This window comes from Equus asinus, chromosome 21 (assembly GCF_041296235.1).
Source record: "Equus asinus isolate D_3611 breed Donkey chromosome 21, EquAss-T2T_v2, whole genome shotgun sequence".
Lineage (NCBI taxonomy): Eukaryota > Metazoa > Chordata > Mammalia > Perissodactyla > Equidae > Equus > Equus asinus.
Genome location: NC_091810.1, coordinates 78,110,708 through 78,133,405, shown reverse-complemented (window position 1 = coordinate 78,133,405; position 22,698 = coordinate 78,110,708). Strand labels below are relative to the sequence as shown.

At 42.0% G+C, this 22,698-nt stretch overlaps 1 protein-coding gene across 1 annotated transcript in view; it reads right to left on the bottom strand.

Moving 5' to 3' along the window:
- Nucleotides 1–22,698, bottom strand: part of COL6A5 (collagen type VI alpha 5 chain) — a 130,940-nt gene that overhangs the window by 93,254 nt on the left and 14,988 nt on the right. Inside the window, exons 2-3 of the mRNA XM_014859456.3 lie at nucleotides 5,488–5,579; nucleotides 3,450–4,049 (exon numbers count right to left, since the gene is read on the bottom strand). Coding sequence (XP_014714942.3) covers nucleotides 3,450–4,049; nucleotides 5,488–5,551 — 664 coding nt within the window. The 5' untranslated portion in view covers nucleotides 5,552–5,579. The remainder of the gene's footprint in view (nucleotides 1–3,449; nucleotides 4,050–5,487; nucleotides 5,580–22,698) is intronic.

Genomic DNA, 22,698 nt, shown 5'->3' with positions numbered 1-22,698 from the left:
CTACAGTACCTAGCACCTGGTGGGAGCTCAGGAATATCTGTGAAATTAAAAATAATTCTCCTAAATCTGCCAAAGTACTCTGAACTCCATGCAATTGGCTAAAACAAACTCCCAGCATGACCTGCTCAGGTTAGTAGTTATTTGCAAATAACTATTACTATTAATAATAGTAAACTGTCCGCCAAATGCCATACAAGCCATCTCACCCATATTATAAGGTAGGCACTACATCTTCACTTTATAGGTCAGGAAATTGAAGCTCAGAGGTTAAATAACTTACTCGAGGCCCTCGGCAGCCAAGCCAGGCTTTGAATCCAGACCTTCTTGACTCCAAAGCCCTTACTCTTAACCTCTAAAGGCAAGGACAGAGTTCTGTCAAGCAAGTCCTTGCCGTACTCTACTGCCGTGAGATAAGTGGAAGAGTGAGAGAAGCAGCCTCAGCACACAGAGCCCTCTAAGAAGGTGGGAAAGCCCCATTGTCCTGGAGAGCTCAGGCTAAGTGGCCACCAACAGGGGTGGAGGATCTCCAAGGTCCTCAGGGAGGAGGGTCACAGAAGGGTTTCTTCTCGTGGAGAAGAAGCACATATGCCATAAGAACTTGCTACTTTTGGGGGCTGGCCCAGTGGCGCAACGGTTAAGTTTGCATATTCCGCTTTGACAGCCTTGGGTTCGCCAGTTAGGTTCCCAGGTGCGGATATGGCACCACTTGTCAAGCCATGCTGTGGCAGGCGTCCCACATATAAAGTGGAGGAAGATTGACATGGATGTTAGTTCAGGGCCAGTCTTCTTCAGCAAAAACAGAAGGATTCATGGCAGATGTTAGCTCAGGGCTAATCTTCCTCACAAAAAAAAAAAAAAACAAAAAAAAACAGAACTTGCTATTTTCCCTAAGGCAGGAGAAGTGAGGAATGAGGAGAGTGGAGGGAAAGGGACTCCCTGGAGCCTCAGGGGAAACACTAACTGTGGCAGAGCCTTCTAGATACTCGCCAAAACCCATTTCCTCTCCTTGGGCATAGAGCTAGCCCTGATTTCCAGCCTCACTTGCAGTTAGGTGTCACCGTGAGACTAAGATCTGGCCAATAAAATGTGAGCAGAAGTAGTGTGTGTCTCTTCCAAGTTTAGCCCATAAAACCCTCCCAAGAGTGATCTTCCATCTTTTTTCCCTTCCACCAACTGTACAGCAATTCCCAGGGCACCGTGGAAGTCATATCTAAAGATGGAAGAGCCACTACCAGTCTAGGTACCTGAACAGAGGAAAGACAGCTGGTCACTCTGAGCTCTGCCCCTACAATGTTATAAGAGAAATAAATAAACTTCTAATTATTCAGGAATTCTATTTGTTATTAAAGCCTACCCTAGTGTGCCTTAAAAACCAGCCCATAGCTATAGCCATGGAATTGGTGAAGGATGGTAGAGCAGGATGGAAGTTTCAAGTTCATCCTAACTCCCACATCTTACAAATGAGGATTCTGATGCAAGGCTCAGAGAGATGACATCACTTTCCCAAGTTCACACAGCCAGCTAGTAGCCTTGTCTGGATCTTCCGACCTGTGTCCAGAGCACTTTGTAGCACACCAGTGGCTTCCTTGAGTATTAGAACTAGATAGCACCTGCTCAGAATGGCCCATCAACACCAAGTGAGCACAGTGCAGCCAGGAAAATTCATCATGCTGGGGACTCTTTCTACCGTACTCTGGAGAGAATGGCTGGAGCCTCTCATCAGCACAGCGCACTTACTGAGCACCTCCCTCAAGCTGGGTACTGATCTGTTTTGCCAGCTCATCAACCCTGAATGTGTAGCTTCCTGTCTCATTTTATCCATTCTTCACCATTGCTTTCTAGGATTACATCCCAAGTAAACTACTTGTACTCAAGGGTCTTCTGTTTTGGCGTCTTCATGGAGAACTCTCTAAGACACAAAGAAAGCATTTTTCAAGGGAGAAGTTGTGAGTCACACGGGCATAAGTAGTCTTCCTTTTGGCCTAAGGCATCAAGAATGAAAGTTGATGAGAAGGAGGTCTTCTGTATGAAATACAGGGATTTCCCAGGGGCTGCAGTAAAGACACTTGTGGCACCTGGCAGTTCTGGTGGGTGGCAGCTTAGGGATAATAGAAAATGGCTTTCTGGACTGAGACTCACCATTGCCCCAAAGGCAATTAGCTGCAGTGACTAGGGTAAGGTGCTGCTCTCAAGCAGCTCTGCACACAACAGACATCAACATGGATGACGGAGCCTTAGAGGAAGGGTCTGTGCTGTCACATGAGACACCCTTGGTGGTTCTCAGAAAATAAGTTGGGGAGAATTTTACATCAAGGGATGTGATAGCTGAGGTCTTGAATTGTACAAGTGAGGGTACTGAGTCAGTTCAATTTGAGCTGCTTTTAATCGAGCTCATTCACTCCCACAGGCTCGTCAGAAGTATCTCCAACATTTCTTCAATTCAAAAATCCAGTCTACTGTGAGATATACCGTGATTTAATGGTAGCTCTTCAGGAATTTCTTTTAAAAAGGCACAACTGAAAGACATATCTTAATATAAAAATTGTGAAAAAATCTATGTCTTGGAGGTGAAAAACATAAGCACAAAATTACTACATGGCTTGGAGGGGGAAAGAGTGAAACTTCTGGCTTTGGCAGATCCTGACACTCATTAGAGAGATTTTGCCTCTAAGAGAAAAAAAATAATGCAAGAGAGGAGGAGCCAACACAGCACATGAAGGGCTCCAGACCGCAACCTCCTGCATTGCATGGTTGTACAGCTGAGGGCGTCCTCTCTCTGCCTGGCCTCACTGTAGGGTTGTTGTTCCCATTTAGTGTCACCATACATTAATTGATAGGCATTTATTGAATATTTACTGTCCTTACACTGTGCCAGGACCACAAGAGAAAGAGGACAAGGATCTTATTTCTTTATCTGTAAGAGTTTCATATATTCACTTACTAAGAAATAGAACATAGCTCATTGAGTTCATTGTTAGGCACTGTGTAGAGTCAAAGAACACAGAGATAAACGTAAGTTGCCAGCTCTGCCCTTACGGTGCTACCAGTTCCTTGGTGGGCTGAGAAGTGGGGACCAACACAGAAATGGGTAATTATACAGTATGGGAAGTGCTGCTGTCATCAAGTGTATGCACAGAACTGTGAGACACAAAAAGAAATTTGAAAGGAAAGCCTTCCAGGAGGATATGACTGTAGGGTTGGGATTTAAATGACGACAGGAGTTATTCAAGGTGTAAGAAGGCTAAGGAGTGTGAAAAGATTTCTGTCAGAGAAATTGGCCCAGGCAAACACAGAAGTGAATAAGAGTAGAGTATGATGTGTACCAATTTCCAACACTTCAGCATGTCTAATCAGGAAAACCAGAATGGGAGTTGCAAGAGATGAGGGTGGACAGATGCAGATCTGATTGCATGGGGATTGGGTACCTCTTCAACCAAGGGCTTCCTTACCTTCTATATCAGTGTCATCTTCTCCCTCCTTGTACTGAACCGCATCCTTGATGATCTGCATCATGTTTTGGGAAAACGTGCTGAGGTCTCTGACCGTCCGAAGGTTGAAATGAAACTGAGCCGTGGCCATGGCCTTCAGGTTCTCCTCAGAAGCTTTCTGCACCCCCACAGAGATGATTCTCACCCCGTCTCTCTGCAGGGCCTTGGAAGCCTCTTCCACGTCATCCTCGGACTTAGCTGAAGCCAGGACCACCAAAATAGGGGGGAACTCTTTTTTGTCTCTACCGTTTGCACGTCCAGAGAAATAGGTTCTGTGAGCCTCCTGGAGGGCATTTCCTATCCGCAGGGAGCCACCAATGAAGTTGAAGTTCTTCTTGAGGTGGTTCAGCATGGGGTTCCTGCTCTTGAAGGTGCCCAGCTGGAATTCACTGTGGAACGTGTCGCTGTACTGAGCCAGGGCCACGCGGTATTTGTTGGCCTCTATGGGGAGACTGCTGATCAATTTGGTGATGAATGTCTTCACGAAAGGGAAGGACTTAGTCCCCAGGTGATCAGAGCTGTCCAGCAGGAACACCAAATCTGCATACTGAGGACCTGGCTCTGTCAAAATAAAATGACAACAAACCAAAACAAGGAGATTGTTCAGCCTTTACATTTTAGCCCACAGTACTCATTTGAAACTATGTGCTGGTGTTAAGGTAACTCAGAATCCCAAGGAAAGTGTCTTCTGGAGGTCGATCAGAAGAAACCGGAGTTGTTTTTGCTAAAGTCAAACGAGGACTTTTGTAAAGTTAACAGATTTTTCTTTCTCAGCTCTATACCAGAGGCAATCGATATTTTTTTTCTTTTTGGTTGTGGAACTGCAAACTCTGATATTGTACTAAAGAATAAATAAAATGATACCAGAAAGTCCCAAAGTGGTCTGTGGATTGATAGCAATTTTTAAAACAGTATCAAGGAAGCGGCTGTCTTAGGTAGAAGAGCTTAGAAGCAGATCTGAGACAGGGGTTTAGGGAATGGGCTTGGTGGAGGGAAGCAGGAGAGGGAAAAAGCAGGATGTCTAACCTTGGCCTGATTCAAGGGGACTCTGGAGCATCAATCACACCAGAGTGTCCCTCCTTGAGGCAAGAGGGCCAGGTTTTTGTGCTCCCCTATCCGTCAGTCATCGGCTGCAGACCATCCCCAAGAACTGGAGGGAAGGAGCGGAGGGTCACAGGCATAACCTCCTGGGTAAAGTGGCTCTAGGACAGCTGAGAGCAATTCTCCTGAGAAAGTGGGATACAGCTGCGAGCGGTTGCAGACAATATTCACAACAGCTGGGGTGGGGGGTGCACCAGCCTGATAAAGAGGGTCTGGGCAAGGGGCGGCACCACCAGTGTTGACTTCCACGTCATCATCAGCCACCTCCACTCTCGAAATTAGTGATGTGATGGTAAATGTCTAACAACTGGCTCTCTTTCAAAGTAACTCAGCAATTCGTCAGGAAATCCTATGGTAGCACAGTGCTAAGTTAAAAAGATTTCTTTGACCTATGTTTTTAGTAATTACAAGAGAGTAGAAAAACCTAGTTTTCATATTCCCTTTATATATACACATATACCCCTTCCCTATTTGATGTTGGTAAAAGAAAAGGAAGGCAATGGTTTAGCCACAAAAATACATAGAATTTATTTTCTATGTGGGGTTCCTTTTTTTCCCTTTTCTTCCATGTATTAAGGCCAAGATGCAAAATGACCTATAAAACAAAGGGGGTTGACTCTATTGATAGAGACAAGGAACATTGGGACTTAAGCAAATCAATGAATAAAGTTCTTCTAGCCAGGTGCAGCATAATTCATGACTTTTGCCCAGGGCTTTCTGTCATCTTTGATAGATGAAGTTTGCTTGATATTGTATACCTCCAACCAACTAAAAGCTGTCTACTTTGATTTTTCAATAAACTAATAAATTCTTTATTTCTCTTTATTGAAATAAAGGTTTGTTGAGACATGAAAATACTTATTTTTCTAAATAAGAGTAACATAAAACATACTGATACCTGGACTCTGATCTGCCAATGTTTCAGTCCAAAGGATCAGGACAAATAAAATTAGGATCTTCATTTTGTTAGTGAAGGTTTCTTGCTTTTATCTGTAAAAAAAAATGTTATTTACAATATGAAAAATCTCATTGTATAACAAGAAATAACTACTGGGAAAGTTGGGTTAGGGCATAATACACTGGAAACAAGTATTTGTCAAGCAACGTCAGGTGTGTTTAAAACATTCATCAAGCATTTGGAGTATTTGTTGAAAATAGATAATGCTAATGTTTGCCGCGCACTTTCCATGGCTCAGATACTTTTCTCAGTGCTTTCTAAGTATCATCTAATTTAATCCTCACAACAGTCTTACAGGGAGGTGCAATTACTATAGCTATGTGACAGATAAGGAAACCGGCACAGTGTGGCTTGGTAAGTGATGGATCCAGGATCCCAACCCAGACAAGGGGACTACAGAGCCAAAGGTCTTAACCACTGTGCTATGTGCCTTATACAAACTCTGTGTCCTCACGAAATTTATGCAGTCACTCTTCTTTACCCTCTATTGTTATGCCGACAATGACTTGTATATGTTCATGACTTGGCTGCAAAAAGCCAAGAGCTACCAATATTTCTTTCATCATTCAACCCTTGTGAAAACTGTTCTTTCATTTACAGTTATACTCAGTTTTACAAATTACTTTAACTTCGGCATTTCTGTCTACGAACTCACAATCAATCAGAAATCTTCATGGGAAATTATAGTCTTACAGAAATTCCACCAAATCAGAGTTGTTCTTTATAAAAAGGGAAATAGATCAAATGGCCAATCCTCAAAAACAGAACTGCCTTAAATGAGATACCAAAGGCATAAGGGCTGATTTTCATCCTAGAGTTGATTTTTCCAGCCATTCTTCTGAAATTGCTGATCACGCAGGAAGACTGAGAGAGTCACTGGAAGCTGGATTTGGAAGAGACGCCATAGATCATTTAGACTAAACCCTTATTCTGCTAAGAGGAAAGTGAGGCTCCCTGGTGGTGGCTGAATCATGTCAACAATGACTTTCAAATCTATACTAATCACTATAATAAATCATATATTTTACTTATTCATTAATTTTATTATTGAGTATAATTCACATACTATAAAATTTACCCTTTTAAAGTGTACAATTCAATGTGTTTTAGTATATTCACAGGATTTGTATCCATTATGACTAATTCCAGAAAATTTTCATGACCCCAAAAAGAAACCTCATACCCATTCGCAGTTACTCCCAATTCTCCCCTTCCCACAAGTCCTGGCATCCACTGATCTTTCTTCTCTGTGGATTTGCCAACTCTGGATATTACTATAAATAGAATCATATAATATGTGGCCTGCTGTGTTTGGATTCTTTCATTTAACATAACATTTTCAAAGTTTATCCATGTTGTAACATCATTCAGTACTTCACTCCTTTTTATGGCTGACTAATACGCTATTGTATGCATATACCACATTTTAAAAAAATCTATTCATCAGTTGATGGACATTTGGGTTGTTTCTACTTTTGGGCTATTATGAATAATGCTGCTATGAGCATTCATGTATAAGTTTTTGTGTATATATAAACGTTTTCATTTCTCTTAGGTAGATACCTAGGAGTAGAATTTTTGGTCTTATGGTAACTTTATGTTTAACATTTTGAGAAACTGCCAAATTGTTTTCCAAAGTGACTGCATCATTTTACATTCCCACCAGCAATGTGTAAAAGTTCCAATTTCTCCACATTCTCACCAATACTTGTTATTGTCTTGTCTTTTTTTGTTATAGCCATTCCAGTGGGTACAAATGGTATCTCATCGTGGTCTTGGTTTGCATTTCCCTAATGATGAATGATGTTACGCATCTTTTCATGTATTTATTAGTCATTTGGATATCTTATTTGGCAAAGTTGAATACTTTGCCCATTTTTAACTGGGTTATTTGTCTTTTTATTGTTGGGGTTTTTTTTATGTATTCCGGACACTAGACACTTATCAGATATATATGTTTTGCAAATATACTCCTCCCACCCTGCGGGTCATATTTTCACTTTTTTAATGGTGTCTTCGAGGCACAAATGATTATAAATTTGATGAAGTCCAATTTATGTATCTTTTTCTTTTATTGCTAATGCTTTTGATGTCATAGCTAATCAGCATTACCTACTCTACAGGCATGAGGATTTACTCTAATGTTTTCTTCTAAGAATTATAACTGGAAATGTATGCCCTTTGGCCATCCACACATTCCCCTCAACCCCTGCCCCTGGACAGCACCAGTCTACTCTCTGTTTCTATGAGTTCATTTATTTCAGATTCCACATATAAATGAGATCATGCAGCATTTGCTTTCTCTGTCTGACTTATTTCACTTAGCATAATACCCTTGAGGTTCATCCACGTTGTTGTAAATGGCAGGATTGCCTTCTTTTCATGGCTGAATAATATTCCTGTGTGTGTGTGTGTGTCTGTGTGTGTGTTTGTGTGTGTATCACATTTTCTTTATTCATTCATCTATCCGTGGACACTTAGGTTGCTTCCATGTCTTGGATATTGTGAATAATGCTGCAATGAACATGGAGATACAGATATCTCTTTGAGACAGTGATTTCATTTCCTTCAGATATATTCCCAGAAGTGAAATTGCTGGATCATATGGTAGTTCTATTTTTAATTTTTGGAGAAACCTCCATACTGTTTTCTGTAGTGGCTGTACCAATTTACATTTCCACCAACAGAATACAAGGGTTCCCTTTTCTCCACATCCTTGCCAGAATTTATCTCTTGTCTTCTTATGGCTAGATAATAGCCATTCCAACAGGTGTGAGTGATATCTCACTGTGGTTTTGACTTGCATTTCCCTGATGATTAGTGATGTTGAGCACCTATTCATGTACCTGTTGGCCATTTGTATATCTTCTTTGGAAAAATGTCTATTCAGGTCCTTTGCCCATTTTTTTAAACTGGATTATTTGTGGAGTTTTTTTGCTCATGGGTTCTGTGAGTACCTTGTATATTTTGGATATTAACTCTTATCAGATATATGGTTTGCAAATATTTTCTCCCATTCTGTAGGCTGCCTTTTCATTTTGTTGCTCTGCAGAAGTTGTTTAGTTTGATGTAGTCCCACTTGTTTATTTTTGCTCTTGTTGCCTGAGCTTTTGGCATCATATACACAAGTCATTGCCAAGACACATGTCAAGGAGCTTTTTTCCTATGTTATCCTCTAGGAGTTTTATGGTTTCAGGTCTTAACATTTTTAAGAGTTTAACCCATTTTGAGTTAATTTTTGTAAATGGTGTATGACAGGGGTCCAGTTTCATTCTTTTGTATGTGGCTGTCCAATTTTCCCAACACTATATTGAGGAGACTGTCCTTTCCCCATTGTGTATTCTTCGCTCCTTTGTCATAAATTAATTGATGATAAATATCTGGGTTCTCTATTCTGTTCTATTGGTCCACGTATCTGTTGTTATGCCAGTACCATACTGTTTTGATTATTATAGCTTTGTAATATAGTTTGAAATCAGGAAGTGTGATGCCTCCAGCTTTGTTCTTCTTTCTCAAGATTACTTTGGCTATTCAAGGTCTTTTGTGGTTCCATACAAATTTTAGGATTTTTTTTCTAGTTCTATGAAAAATGCCATTGGACTCTTAATAGAGATTGCATTAAATCTATAGACGGCTTTGGGTAGTATGAACATTTTAACAATATTTACACTTCCAATCCATGAACATGGGGTATTTTACCATTTATTTGTGTCTTCTTCAGTTTCTCTCATCAATGCCAACTTCGATGGTTTTCAGTGTATAAGTCTTTCACCTCCTTGATTAAGTTTATTCCTAAGTACTTTATTGTTTTTGATGCTATTTAAATGGAACTGTTTTCTTTATTTCTTTCCCCAATAGTATGTCATTAGTGTATAGAAAGGCACTGATTTTTTTGTATTTTGATTTTATATACTGCACCTTTACTGAATTTATTAGTTCTAACAGTTTTTTGATGGAGTCTTTAGGATTTCCTATATACAAGCTCGTGTCATCTGCAAACAGCGGTGATTTGATTTCCCCCTTTCCAATTTGGATGTCTATGCTTCTTTTTCCTGCCTAATTTCTCTGGCAGTAGGACTTCCAGTACTATGTTGAAAAGGATGGTAATAGTGGGCACCCTTGTCTTGTTCCTGATCTTAGAGAAGAAGCTTTCAACTTTTCACTGTTGAATATGATGTTAGCTGTGGACTTGTCATATATGGCCTTTGTTATGTTGAGGTACATTCTTTCTATACCCAATTTGTTGAGAGTTTTTACCAATAAAAGATGTTGAATTTTGTCAAATGTCTTTTCTGCATCTATTAAGACGGTATGATTTTTATCTTTCATTCTATTAATGTGAGGTATCATATTTATAGATTTGCATATGTTGAATCTTCCTTGCATCCCACGAGTGAACCCCACTTGATCATAGCATATGATCCTTTTGAAGTGCTGTTGAATTTGATTTGCTACTATTTTGTTGAGAATTTTGCATATGTATTGATCAGGGATATTAGCTTACAGATTTCTTTTCTTGTAGTGTCCTTACCTGGCTTTGGTATCAGGGTAATGCCAGCCTCATAAAATAAGTCTATGTTCCCTCCTCTTCAATTTTTTAGAAGAGTTTGAAAAGGATGGCATTACTTCTTTAAATGTTTGGTAGAATCCATCCATGAAGCCATCTGGTCCTGGGCTTTTCTGTGTTGGGAGGTTTTTGATTACTAATTCAATCGCCGTACTCATTATTGGTTTATTCAGATTTTCTTTCTTCATGATTGAGTTTTGGTAGGATTGTTTTTCTAAGAATTTATCCACTTCTTCTAGGTTATCCAATTTCTTGAGCATATAATTGTTCATAGTAGTTTCTTATGATTCTTTGTATTTCTGTGGTATTAGTTGTAATGTCTCCTCTTTTATTTATAATCTTATTTATTTCAGCCCACTTTTTTATTGGTGAGCTTAAAGGTTTGTCAGTTTTGTTTATCTTTTTAAAGATCTGATTCTTATTTTTGTTAATCTTTTCTATTGTTTTCCTATTCTTTATTTCATTTATTTCTGCTCTAATCACTATTATTTCCTTCCTTCTGCTAACTTTGGGCTAAGTTTGGTCTTCTTTTAGTAGTTCCTTGAAGTATAAAGTTAGGTTGTTTGAGATATTTCTTTTTTCTTAATACATGCATTTATAGCACTAAACTTTCCTCTTAGAACTGCTTTTGCGACATCCCTGAAGTTTTGGTGTATTGTGTTTTCATTTTTCTGGAGCCACTAGTGGGGCTCTGCAATCATAGCAAGGTCACAGGCTGTGTTCCCTGGCAGAGTAGTGACAATGGTTGGACTCTGTGATTAGGCAAGGCTGTGGGCTGGGCTCTGTAATTGCTCTTGGTCTGAAGGAGTCTCAGGCTGTGCTCCGCAACTGGATGGTGCTGCTGGTTGGATTCCATGTTCAGAGAAGCTGTAGTCCAGGCTTCATGGTTGGACAGGGCCTCAGGCTGTGCTCTGCAATCAGGCAGGGCCACAGTTTGTGCCTCCAAGTTATGTGAAGCTGCAGGCTGGGCTTTGTGATCAGGTAGGCCACTGGCTGTGCTCTGTTGTTGGGCAACGTTGCTGCCCAGGCTCTCTAGTTGGGCAGGGCTTCACACTGTATCCTGCAGTTAAGTGGGGCTAGAGACTGCCCTGAGGTTGGGTGGGGTCACTGTCCAGACTTACTGGTAGTTTAGAGCTTCAGGCTGTGCTTCACAATTGGGCATGGTCACTGTTAGGGTTCCCTGCCTGGATGATGCCACAGGCTGTGTTTGGCAATTAAGCAGGGCTGTAAGCTGGGTTCCACTGCTGGGTGGTACCATAGGTTGGGCTCTGAGGCTTCCCAGGGTCATTGTTCAGGATGTCTGGCTTGGTTCCTTAGCTGAGTAGGGCTGTAGGATGGGTTCTACAGCTGCCCAGTTTCTCTAGTCAGGCTTCTGATCAGGTAAGGCTGAAGGGTATGCTCAGCAGTTGAAAGGGGCTACAAATTTTCTTCCTTGCCTGGGTGCAAGCCATAGAATGGTCTCCACGGCCAGTATGGCCCATTGGTTGGGGACTCAAATCAGACAGAACTGCCACTAAGCCAAATCTAAGCTGCCTGGCCAGACATGGCCACAGGCTCAGCTCTGTAGATGGGCAGAGCCACTGGCTGGGATCTCCGCCCAGGTGCTGTGGCAAGCAGGACTATGGTCCAGCAAGTTCTGAGCACTGGTTCATGTAAGCCCTGCCCCTCATCTCCGTCTCTATCTGATCCCCAGTGGTTGAGCCCTGCAGATTCTCGCAGTGATCCTTGTGAGGCAAGTCCCAAGTAGACCTCCTGGGAAGTGTCCTGCAACTCTGGGGGAGCTGGATATCCACTTTGGGCTCTCTCTTCCCACTAGAGAAACTATAGACCCTGGGGCAGGGGGGGTGGCCCAGACGGCACTGTGTCAGCCTTGGGGAGGGGGAATGTGATCAAAGTGAAACTGTTCCTGTTACCCTCCTAATGTGGTCCTTCTCAATCTCTGTGCTCTAGGGGTTGCTCAGCCTCACCTCTGGGTTCTAGATTTTTGCAGTGATGTCTTGCCTATTGATAGGTGCTAGTGGGTCTTCTTGTGAGTGGGACTGAAGTTGGGAACAACTTATGTCCCCATCTTGATGATGCTACATCCAGGGCTCGTGGACCATGGCCAAGAGGGGCTGGGGCTGGTTCACAAGCTACTTTAGAATCCAAAGGTGGACGTCACTCCCTCCAGGCCCCTTGGTGTATGGTGCTGGTGAGAGAACCAAAGCCAAAAGGGGCTATAGCTGAGCTCTCAGGGTTACGGAGCTGTTTCCGGGTCTGTAGAAGAGACCACAGTCAGAGTGAGTCAACTACCTGGGTGCAAGCCCGCCTTCTCAAAATGGCTGTCTGAAGTCTTGAACTGCACCAGGGCTTCATAATCTCCTACCTGGATCCCAAAGTTCCCACAGAGACACTTTTGTTCCAAGACAGATGCCAAATTATTGTGGCAGGGTTTGGCAATGGGGGCAGGGGTGGATACAAGTGAGGGATGTCTTATTTGGCTATCTTGCTGACATCTCTCACTTCACCTTCTTATTTGTTTTTTCCATTACTTTGGCTTCCCTTAGTATAAGTTGTTTGATCTGTTTCTCTTTCACGTTACTTGTGCTCTTGAGATAAATCTAATTTTTTCTGTGTGTAACTCATTTTTCATTCTCTTGGCTATTTCATACTCTGTTCCTGAGGATAAGGTGAAAGCTTGTTTTCCTCCAGATGAGATGGGGATAGAAGAGGGCAGCCTCCCAGAGCAGAAAAATTCCAGTGCGGTAATTTAGACCCACCCCTCCCAAACTCCCCTCCCAACCCCATCTCTAATCTAAGTACTTCTACCTCAGGCCCTGGCAGCCAACCTTTATTAATTAGGAATTATCCATGGCTCTTGGTTCTTTGATGACTCAACTTCCCTCTCTCTCCTTTTAGATTTGGCTGAGGAAGCCAGCATTCAGTACTAAAATGCCAACTTGTCCAAAACTAACAGGGGAAAAGTGAAGGAAACATTAGGTTATGGAGGTCCCAAGACAACAGAGTGGGGGGTCCCAGCACTTCAGAGACGCTTGAATCACATCTCTAAGGCCCCTCCTACCTCTAAAAGTCTCTGATCCCTTGATGCTATGATGGAAGTTCCTGAAGCAGCGAATGGCATGAACAAGTGATATTTTGGGGAAGTTTACCGGCCATTTTGGAGGATACATACCCCAAACCAGACTTAGGACACAAAGAAACTCCAAGCTCAAATAGCTGCCAAGTGAACCAATTTGCCCATTGTCACACTTTCAAATGCTCAAACTCTCAGAGGCTGATTGGGAATTCAAAGCTAGCATCAGTGAGGGGAGGGTACCCCAAGCCCACTTCAGGGAGAATCAACAGCCAAACCACACATCTGGCGAGAAGGATCCACACACTGAACACATCCTGGGCAGCAACTAGCTGGCCTCGTTCTTTCCTGTGGGGATGCTCAGCACATGTAGGCCAGCCACATAGAGATGGTTAACAGAACGCCCCAGCCATTCCCAGGAGATAATATGGGAGAGTAATAATGGAATAATGAATAGTCACCTCCCTTCTTTTGATTACATTCTTTTGGTCATAAATGTCTGTGAAGACAAATCTCACTTACTCTCAATGATAAACAGTACTTTTTATGGGGCAGCCTGTTTTGTAATGTAAGGCCTGGGGTGTAAAAGTAACTTGGTGAAGCAGGATAACAACGAAGCTTAAGTTCGTGAAATACAAAGGCACATCGGCAAAGCTTACAACCTTCTGACAGGTTCAGAGACTAAAAGAAAGCAGCAATTATTCAGTAAGGTATAATAATACATCCAAGGCACTGGTCTCAGTCTTGAGCCCACTGGATTGGAAATAAGTATGTAAACAGTCTCTTGGAGGTTTACACTGCTAAATTCTAAGTCAAACACAGTACAAACAGCATTCTAAAACCACCAAGCTAATTTTTCTCTTTCTCTCCTTTTGCAGTCAAAGGAGCATGAGGTCCTAAAAGACAGTAAGAAATAAAGGTAGGCCATCTCTCCTTCTGTGCTCCACCTTGTTTCCCTCCTCCCCACTGGCCACCCTCTACTCTCCTAGGTTAACCATCCCTAACTCAGGGTGTCTGCCCCACAAACAGGCCAAGACCAGGACATGGAGCTCCAGGAGAGCAAGGAGGACACAAGCTAGGACACGCAACCCCCAGCTGGTGAGGGCCTAAAACTGCACATGTGCCACCCACTCGTTTGCAGCTGAGGATCTGAGGTCCAGCGAGGTTATGTGGAACGTCCAAGGTCACACAGTTAGTCCACAGCCGAGCTGAGGCTTAAAGCCTAGGTCTCAGCCTCAGATGGCCCATTTCTGGGAGCATCTGGAAGGCACTCCGGGTTTTCCTGTCGGTAAGGACAGTGAGGCCAGATAATCACCCTGTCTTATTTTCCCGCTCTGGCTGACCACGTCGTGGGTGCCGTATGGCTCTGCTTCTCTTGGTTTTCATGCTTCTCTTATTTCTCCCATGGCACCGCTCCTCAGAGCAGAAGTGCTACCTCCTCCACGTCCCCAAATCTATCGACACACCCAGACCCCACTCTGGCTGCCCAGACTGCCAAGACCATCTTCTTCTTTGGCACTTAGCACATTTTGCCTGTTCCGTGGTTACTGAAATTCTTTTCTTAGTCCCCCACATTTTCTCCACACGCACACACACACACAAACACAGAAATGCCGACAAGGTTGTTGAAGGCAAGATTTGACTCTTCATCCTTCATGATTGAGTGTCCCACTTGCCTAGGTCAGTGCCTGCCCTATAGTGGGTTCTCAAGAAATAGTTGTTGAATTAATTACTTAGAAAGCGCTAGAAGCACCATCGATCCAGCCATTTCCACTCAACTGCCTAACAAACTTCACAAAGCAGCAATTCCAGGCATATCTAGAAGTAAAAGGCCATGTTTGGAGTATCCTGAGATTGATAAAGAATTGCTTTATGCATGGAAAGCAAACTTCACCAGTTTGAGCAACTATGTGGCTAAGCTATACCACCACATTGGACCATTCTAGGCAAGTCCAGGCAGCCTGCTCTGGCAGCAAAGGCCACAGAATGTGGACAGTCCTAGTTCCCCCTTTATAAAAAGCAGAGGCCTGAGGCCGGCCCCGCGACCAAGTGGTTAGGTTCGTGCCCTTTGCTTCAGTGGCCCAGGGTTTCACCAGTTCGGATCCTGGGCGCAGACATGGCACTACTCATCAAGCCATGCTGAGGCGGGGTCCCACATGCCACAACTAGAAGGACCCATAACTAAAATATACAACTATGTCCTGGGGGCATTTCGTGAGAAAAAGCAGGGAAAAAAAAAAAAAAAGCAGAGACCTTCCAAACCCCCGGGGTCAGCCCAGGGAGGAAATAGATGGTGGGGGAGGGAAGAGATTTGGCATCAGTATTAGGACCAGTATGTCCTTCAACACAGGCCAGGCAAAGCAGCTAAGAAGTGAGGATCCACTTCTAGTTTAGCTAGAAATAGTTTCAGTTCAATGCCACAAACATTTACTGAGCTACCACAATGCACGATGCTTAGGGTAAGCAACACGGGGAAATGAAGATTAAGACCCAGTCCTTGCCTACAAAAAGAGCAGAATCTTTGCCAGGCAAAGTCCAGCTTATGATTTAGAACTGACTCAGCAACGTCTTCCCTCCTCTGCAGTCTCATTGGACTTTCTATCCTTTCTAAATATTTTTATATATATGCATACATGTATATGTGTATACATATGTAAACACATGCATGCATATCCAGGATAGATAGATAACTTACTCATTCAACAGATGTTTCTTGCGTGCCAACTATGTTCTCAGCACTGTTGTAGGCAGTTCGATTCAGTAGCGGACAAAACAGACAAGAATTTTCACTCTCACGAAGGTTTTGTGCTGGTTCCCCCTCTAGATTGTGAACTTTAAGGAGAGAAGGAAGTGAAGGAAGGTCTGAAGGCAAATACTCATAAAATAAAGCAAAATGAGATATCTCAAATGAGGGAATGAACAAAATACATGGAAACAGAGCAGAATTAAGGAAAGGCTTCAAGGAAGATGTGGCACTTGGATTAGACGTGAAGGATGCCTGGAATACCAAAAGGCAAAGACGGTGGGGGGAAACAGTTCTGGCGTCTATAGCGCAGTGATGGCAAAGGCCCTGAAGAGCAGCAAGCAGCGGGTGTGTCCCGGAGGCTGCGAGCTCCTGCTTTGGCTGTGGTCCACGATGTGGAATGAGGAGGGATGAAAGACAAAGCTGGAAAGCAGGGATTGGGATTACAAGATGGCAGAGGGCTTTAATGCTCTAAAGAGCATTTTAGGAGTGAGACTTTATTCTATTGGCAATTATGAGCTAAAGATGGTTCTTGGCTGAAGGAAGAGGGGCAAGGAGAAGCCCTGGGGATACCGTGAAAGGGATGCTGACTCTTTGTATAAGTTGGACCTTGGCTAGAGAGCCCCTTAATGCACTTTCCAATACCAAGGGGTTACACTATGCACAAAGGGCAAGAGGAGAGATCAAGGATCCAAGATAGAGAAGAACCTCCAGCAAGGTGACACAACACATCAGTACAAGGAAACAGTTTCTCAAGTTTTTCTTATTTAGGGATTTCTGATTTTCCATTCTAAGGACATCTTCATCAGAGCAAATCAGATTAGGGCTGAGAGTAGGAATGCTTATGCCACTGTCTTCTAAAGCCAAGACAAATAAGGCACATCAGAAACATGGGCTGCAGCTTAATTAACAAATCTACCAGCTGTCACTTGCCCGGTCATCCAACACTGCCACTTATAGAGAATTAATGGAACTGTTATAGGCTCTTGGACACCAAGAGTAAAATACAGAAAATATTCCCTCCAAGATCAAACAGTCTACCTGAGGGGCTGGGATAATTACATGAAAAGATAAAATACAGGAAGCACAAAATGCTCAACCCTAAAGTGTAGTAAGGGTCAGAAACTTGTTGGTTTTGACTAAAATCTCACTGCAAACTCCATCATACAATAAGTATCTATGGAACATACTCCAGTGCCCGGCACACACTAGGTGCACAGTGAATACTCTTTGAAAGAATAAATGCACATGGCATTTCAGAATAAATTATAAAGAAATGAGTTAGAATGAAGTTTGAAGAATAAGATGTAACACCTTTTCATGAAAAGATATCAAAAGGAAACATACAAAAACACTTGACATACTCTAACCACTTCTACAATTTTGATCAAGGGTAGTAGAAAGAAGACTGAGGAATCAGAATTCATAATTCAAATTGTGAGCTCCTTTCTGAGACTTGGTTTCCTATTCTATAAAACAAGAGGGTTGGACTTCAGCTGTAAAATGGCCTCATTTAGTCAATTAGAACCCATTTCTTCTGGGAACATGGGCTCTGCCAAAGATATAAAATGAGTGGGTCCATCCCTCCATGGACCGCTCAGACAAGGCAGTTGCCCTCCCTGCCAGAGCACTGGTGGAAACTACAATGGTGCATCTAGAAGTCTCCTCCAGCACAGTTCCCAAGCATCAGAGACTTTTATTTTTCAAGTATTATTAATTGCATTTCAACCACCTCGTCCATAAGCTTCTTACACACCGGATTTTTTTTAACAAACATCCCTGGAGAGAAGAACGTCTTGCTATGTTTCTAATACTTTCTAATACTTCCATTTGCCAAAACTTCACAAGGCCTGTTATATCTACATACAAAAGAATGATTGCTATGGTCACGATGATTGACCCAAGGAGGAGCACTTGACCTAGACCATCAGCGTCAATAAGCGTTAGACTGTATATAGGCTATTGCTAGACATATTGGGAAGGAGAGGTTCTCTTGCTGAGGTGGGAGATAAGTCTGCAGCTTCAGGGGTCATCTTGCCACCGTGAAGGAGAACCCCAAGATCAAGAGAGACGTTTGTGATGACACCAACACCTTGATCAGCAGACAAATCCTGGGACTTTTTTACATATCTCAGCCAATAAGACCCATTTTGTGCTTGAGCTAGTTTGATAATTTATAAGCAAAGGAATCCTTAACAACATGCACTCAGTAACCTTTGAAGATGCCTGGATACCAGATCCACCAGGAAATCAAGATTGGGGCCTCCATGATGATTCCTTCTTGCTGTAACTTTGAAAAACCATACTCTCTAGAGAGCTCTCAAATTCCCAGTCTCTCTGGAGTTGACCAAACACCATGGTATCCACACTGTTTCTCCCTCTGCCCCAAACTTGAACAGTTCTTTTCTTATGCACAAATTCAAATGCCAACTACACTTCAAGACCTGCCTGGCCTGCCTCCTGACTACTGCAGCTGCATCCACCTTACATGTTCTCATCTGCCCCAAACACTGTCTATACCACTGTTTCTTAACAGCTCATGTGTATATTTTATTATCTGTATTGTTTATTTCTGTGTATATGTTTGGTTGACCCAACTTTAGCATAAGTTTTGAGAAAAGGGACAATGTTCTACTTCATTCTACTTCAGGGTTCTCCTAATACAATGCAAAGCAAGTAAACACTTGCTAAACTTAATTAAAAGGATACAGTAGGTTAGTAAGTGCGAAGTCGGGTGTGTAGAGTGTGATCCCAATTCTTAAAAGATATCAAATATATTTATGTATAGGATGTACTGTTGAGGAGGTTTTTAGTTAATTCTTAAATTAAAAATTATTTTTTCCTGAGTAAAGCAAACATAAAAATTGAGGGGAAAAAAATCCACAAATATGTGACGCAATTTCCCAGAACAGTACCAATTCATGACTGTTGTCCTAGTATAACAATTACCAGCACCTTCTCCCTTAAAGGTGTCCCAGGACTTCCAGTTTCCAATCCGGCTTGTTAGGAGCTTGGAAGTCATCACTGTCCTAACAAGTAAAAAGTTGAGCAAACTGAAAATCAACAACTTTTCTTACATCTATTCAAGATGTGAGGTCACAAGGCAAACCACTGCTCCCAAAATTGGAGAGACAGATGTGTGGAAACAGAGAATACAACTTACCACTACAGGAACCTATGTTTCTGTACCAGAAACCAGGGCTTGGGTAGAGGAGCCTGACCTGTAATTGACAAATTGCTAGAGGCTCTGTGTGGACAAATCTGAGAGTTAAAAACTCCAGGGGAGGGTCCAGGATCAGGGTGGTGCCCATACTTTTGTAAGTTTTACCTCCAGTAATTCTACCAAGTTCTCACAGTGAGGATCTGAGAAAAACACACCTGTGCTTCCAACAGGGGGAGGGGAAAAGTAACCATTTTGACATACTCCAGAGAGCTCTGTTCTTAAGAAGATCTGCCCTCAGGAGAAACTATTTTGCCAGAGCCTAATTAAACCGGGGGAAGGAAAATACCTAACTCCAGCCCCCTGTAGCCATCCTGTCCTGCCTAAGAGGGTAAAAAGCACATGAGAAGCACTTGTGAAATTTACAGCCCAGGAGCACAGGCTCTCTAAAAGACTGAGGCCTAATCATAGGACTATACTTCCCTTCCCTCCTTATCCTCACATCACTAAAAACTTATCTATTGCAGTTTCTTTTATCCATTATATCATATCCAGCTTTCAACAAAAAATTATAAGGCATGCTAACATACAAAAACCAGTTTGAAAAGACAGATCAAGCATCAGAATCAGACTCAGATAAAGCAAGGATGTTGGAATTATCAAATCTGGAAGTTAAAGTAACTATAATTAATATGCTAAGGGCTCTAATGGAAAAAGTAGATGATATGCAAGAACAGATGGGTAATGTAAACAGAGAGATGGAAATTCCAAGAAAAAATCACAGAGAAATGCAAGAGGTCAAAAACACTGTTACAGAAATGAAGAATGTCTTTAACAGGCTCATTAGCAGACTGGACACAGCTGAAGAAAGAATCTCTGAGCTTGAGGACATGTAGATATGAAACTACAAAAACTGAGAAGGAAAGGAAAGAAAAGACTGAAAAATTGCAACAGAAGAATATGCAGGAACTGTGGGACAACTACAAAGAGTGTAACATACTCATAATGGGAATACCAGAAGAAGAAGAAAGAGAGAAAGGAACAGAAGAAATATTTGAAATAATAATGACTGAAAATTTCCCCCAAATTAATGTCAGACACCAAACACATATCCAGGAAGCTCAGAGAACACCAAGCAGGATAAGTGCCCAACCCACCACTCCCCAAAAAAACTATACCTAGGCTTATCATATTCAAAATTCAGAAAATCAAAGATAAAAAATCTTGAAAGAAGTCAGAGGGGAAAAAACACCTTATCTATAGAGGAGCAAAGATAAGAATTAGATTTGACTTCTCCTCAGCAACTATGCATGCAAGAAGAGAGAGGAGTGGAATATTTACAGTTTTCAGAGAGAAAAACACCAACCTGAAATTCTGCATTCTGTGAAATTATCCTTCAAGACTGAAGAAAGAATAAATACTTTCTCAGAAAAACAAAAATGGAGAGAATGTGTCACCATGAGACCTGCCTTGCAAGAAATGTTAAAAGAAGTTCTTTAGAGAGAAGGAAGATAACATAGGTTAGAAACTTGGTTAGAATCTATACAAAGATTCAAATTTTAATGGTGCCCAGGATTTGTTTTAATCAGATATAGTAAGATGCACACACACAAAAATGATCATCATGAAGAAAAAGTTCTTATTTTACTCACAGTTCCCTAGAAACAGGAGGCATGCATGCCATGCAGGGCCACACAGAGAAGAACCGAGGCAAGATGAGCAAGCAGAGAGAGAGAGGAACTGTGGGTGGAGCCTTTCTTGTGGTTTATCTTGGAAGAAATGAGTGAGGTAAGGTAAACAAGTTAGGCAGACTTAGAATTGGATAGTCTGAATAATGTCAGTGGGCTCTGGGCTGTAGGGGTGGCCCCTAGTTATCTAGCACCCAGTCCTGGGATGTTTAGAAAGGGGGATAGTGCCCCAGAGTTCAAAAGCCCAATAAGAGGAGGCAGGTGGGAGTATGGACTCAGGTTTGGTTGGTCTACATATTAAAGGAGTGCTTGCAAGCAAATCCTTTACTGCCTCTAGGAATTAGCTAATCATGGTGAGAGGCAGTCCCTCCCTTCAGCAAGGCTCCAGATGCCAGAATATCAAGAACACAGAAAATTTTAAAATATAGCTAAACAAGAGTATTAGAGAAGGAATAAGCGAAGTTAAAATAAAAACTGTTATTTGTCTTATTCTTAATTGATCGAAGACACAACATTTTGTTCAAAATAACAACAACAATGTGTCTGATGATTATAGCTTATACACAAGTGAAATGAATGACAGCAATGATACAAGGAACAAGAGGATGAATCAGGGATATATGGTTATTATAAGGTAATTGCAGTACCCATGAAGTGATACAGTGTTATTTGAAAGTGGATTTGGAGTAGTTGTAAATGCACATTACAAATTTTAGGACAACCACTAAAAAAGTGGGGAAAAAAGAAGGATAATTGATATGCTAAGAAAGGAGAGAAATAGTCATATAAAATTCTCAATTAAAATATCAAAAGGCAGAAAAAGAATAGAAGACAAAAATAAGAACAAAGAACAAGAGTGACAAATAGAAAACTAACAAATATAGTAGATATATTAATCCAACTATGTTAGTAATCACTTTAAATGTCAGTGATCTAACTACATCTATTAAAAGATACATTGTTGAGTGGATCAAAAAACAACACCCAACTATATGTTGTTGAAGCCTACTTTAAATATAGAGACACATATAGATTAAAAGTAGACAAATAGAGAAAGATATACCACACTAACGCTAATCAAAAGAAAACTGGAGTACTATATTAATTTCAGAAAAATCAGACTTCAGAACAAGGAAAGTTATCAGGGATAAAGAGAGGCATTACATAATGATAAAGGGGTCAATGCTCCAAAAAGACATAGCAATCCTTAGTGTGTATGCACCTAACAACAGAGCACCAATATAACTGAGGCAGGGAGGAGACATCAGCATCATGACAGAGTGAGTTCTCCCATAAACTCTCCCCTCAAAGATACAACAAAAAGGACATTCATATTCCAACAGAGGACATCCACACAACACAAAACACATCTGACTGACCCACGAAGTCATACATCCAAAGGTGGAGGTGCTGGAGCCCCTTCCCAAGGAAGTGGAACAAGGTAAGAAAATGCTTCTCTTCCTCACTGAAGGAAAGCAGCCCAGGGAGTGCACACCACCTCCAGGAGGAAAGTGGAGGAGGGGAGGGAAAAGCAGCCCTCTGTGGAAACTCCACAGATCTCTGAGGTCCCTCACAGCTCAGAATAAAGCCCTCCACAGAAAGGACTAGCTATCGCAGGGGTGTCTTCATCAACCAAACACCCCAGGAAAGCAGATAGCAAAGGCAGAGCGAGAAGCCCACAAGACCATGCAAGAGAAGAAAGTGCCCCTCCCCCACACTCAGAGCCACAGCCCAGCACCTTGGAGCTGTGCCCACAGATCCCAGTGGGCTCAAAATATGCATCTCTTGAACCCCCCCCACCCAGAGGGGAAAAGTGGAAGTGGCAAACAAAGACTATTACAATGCAAAAGTAAAAACCCATGCCATCGGGCAGTATGGAAAAGTACATTAAATCTCCAGACCAGAAGGAAAATGACAAGT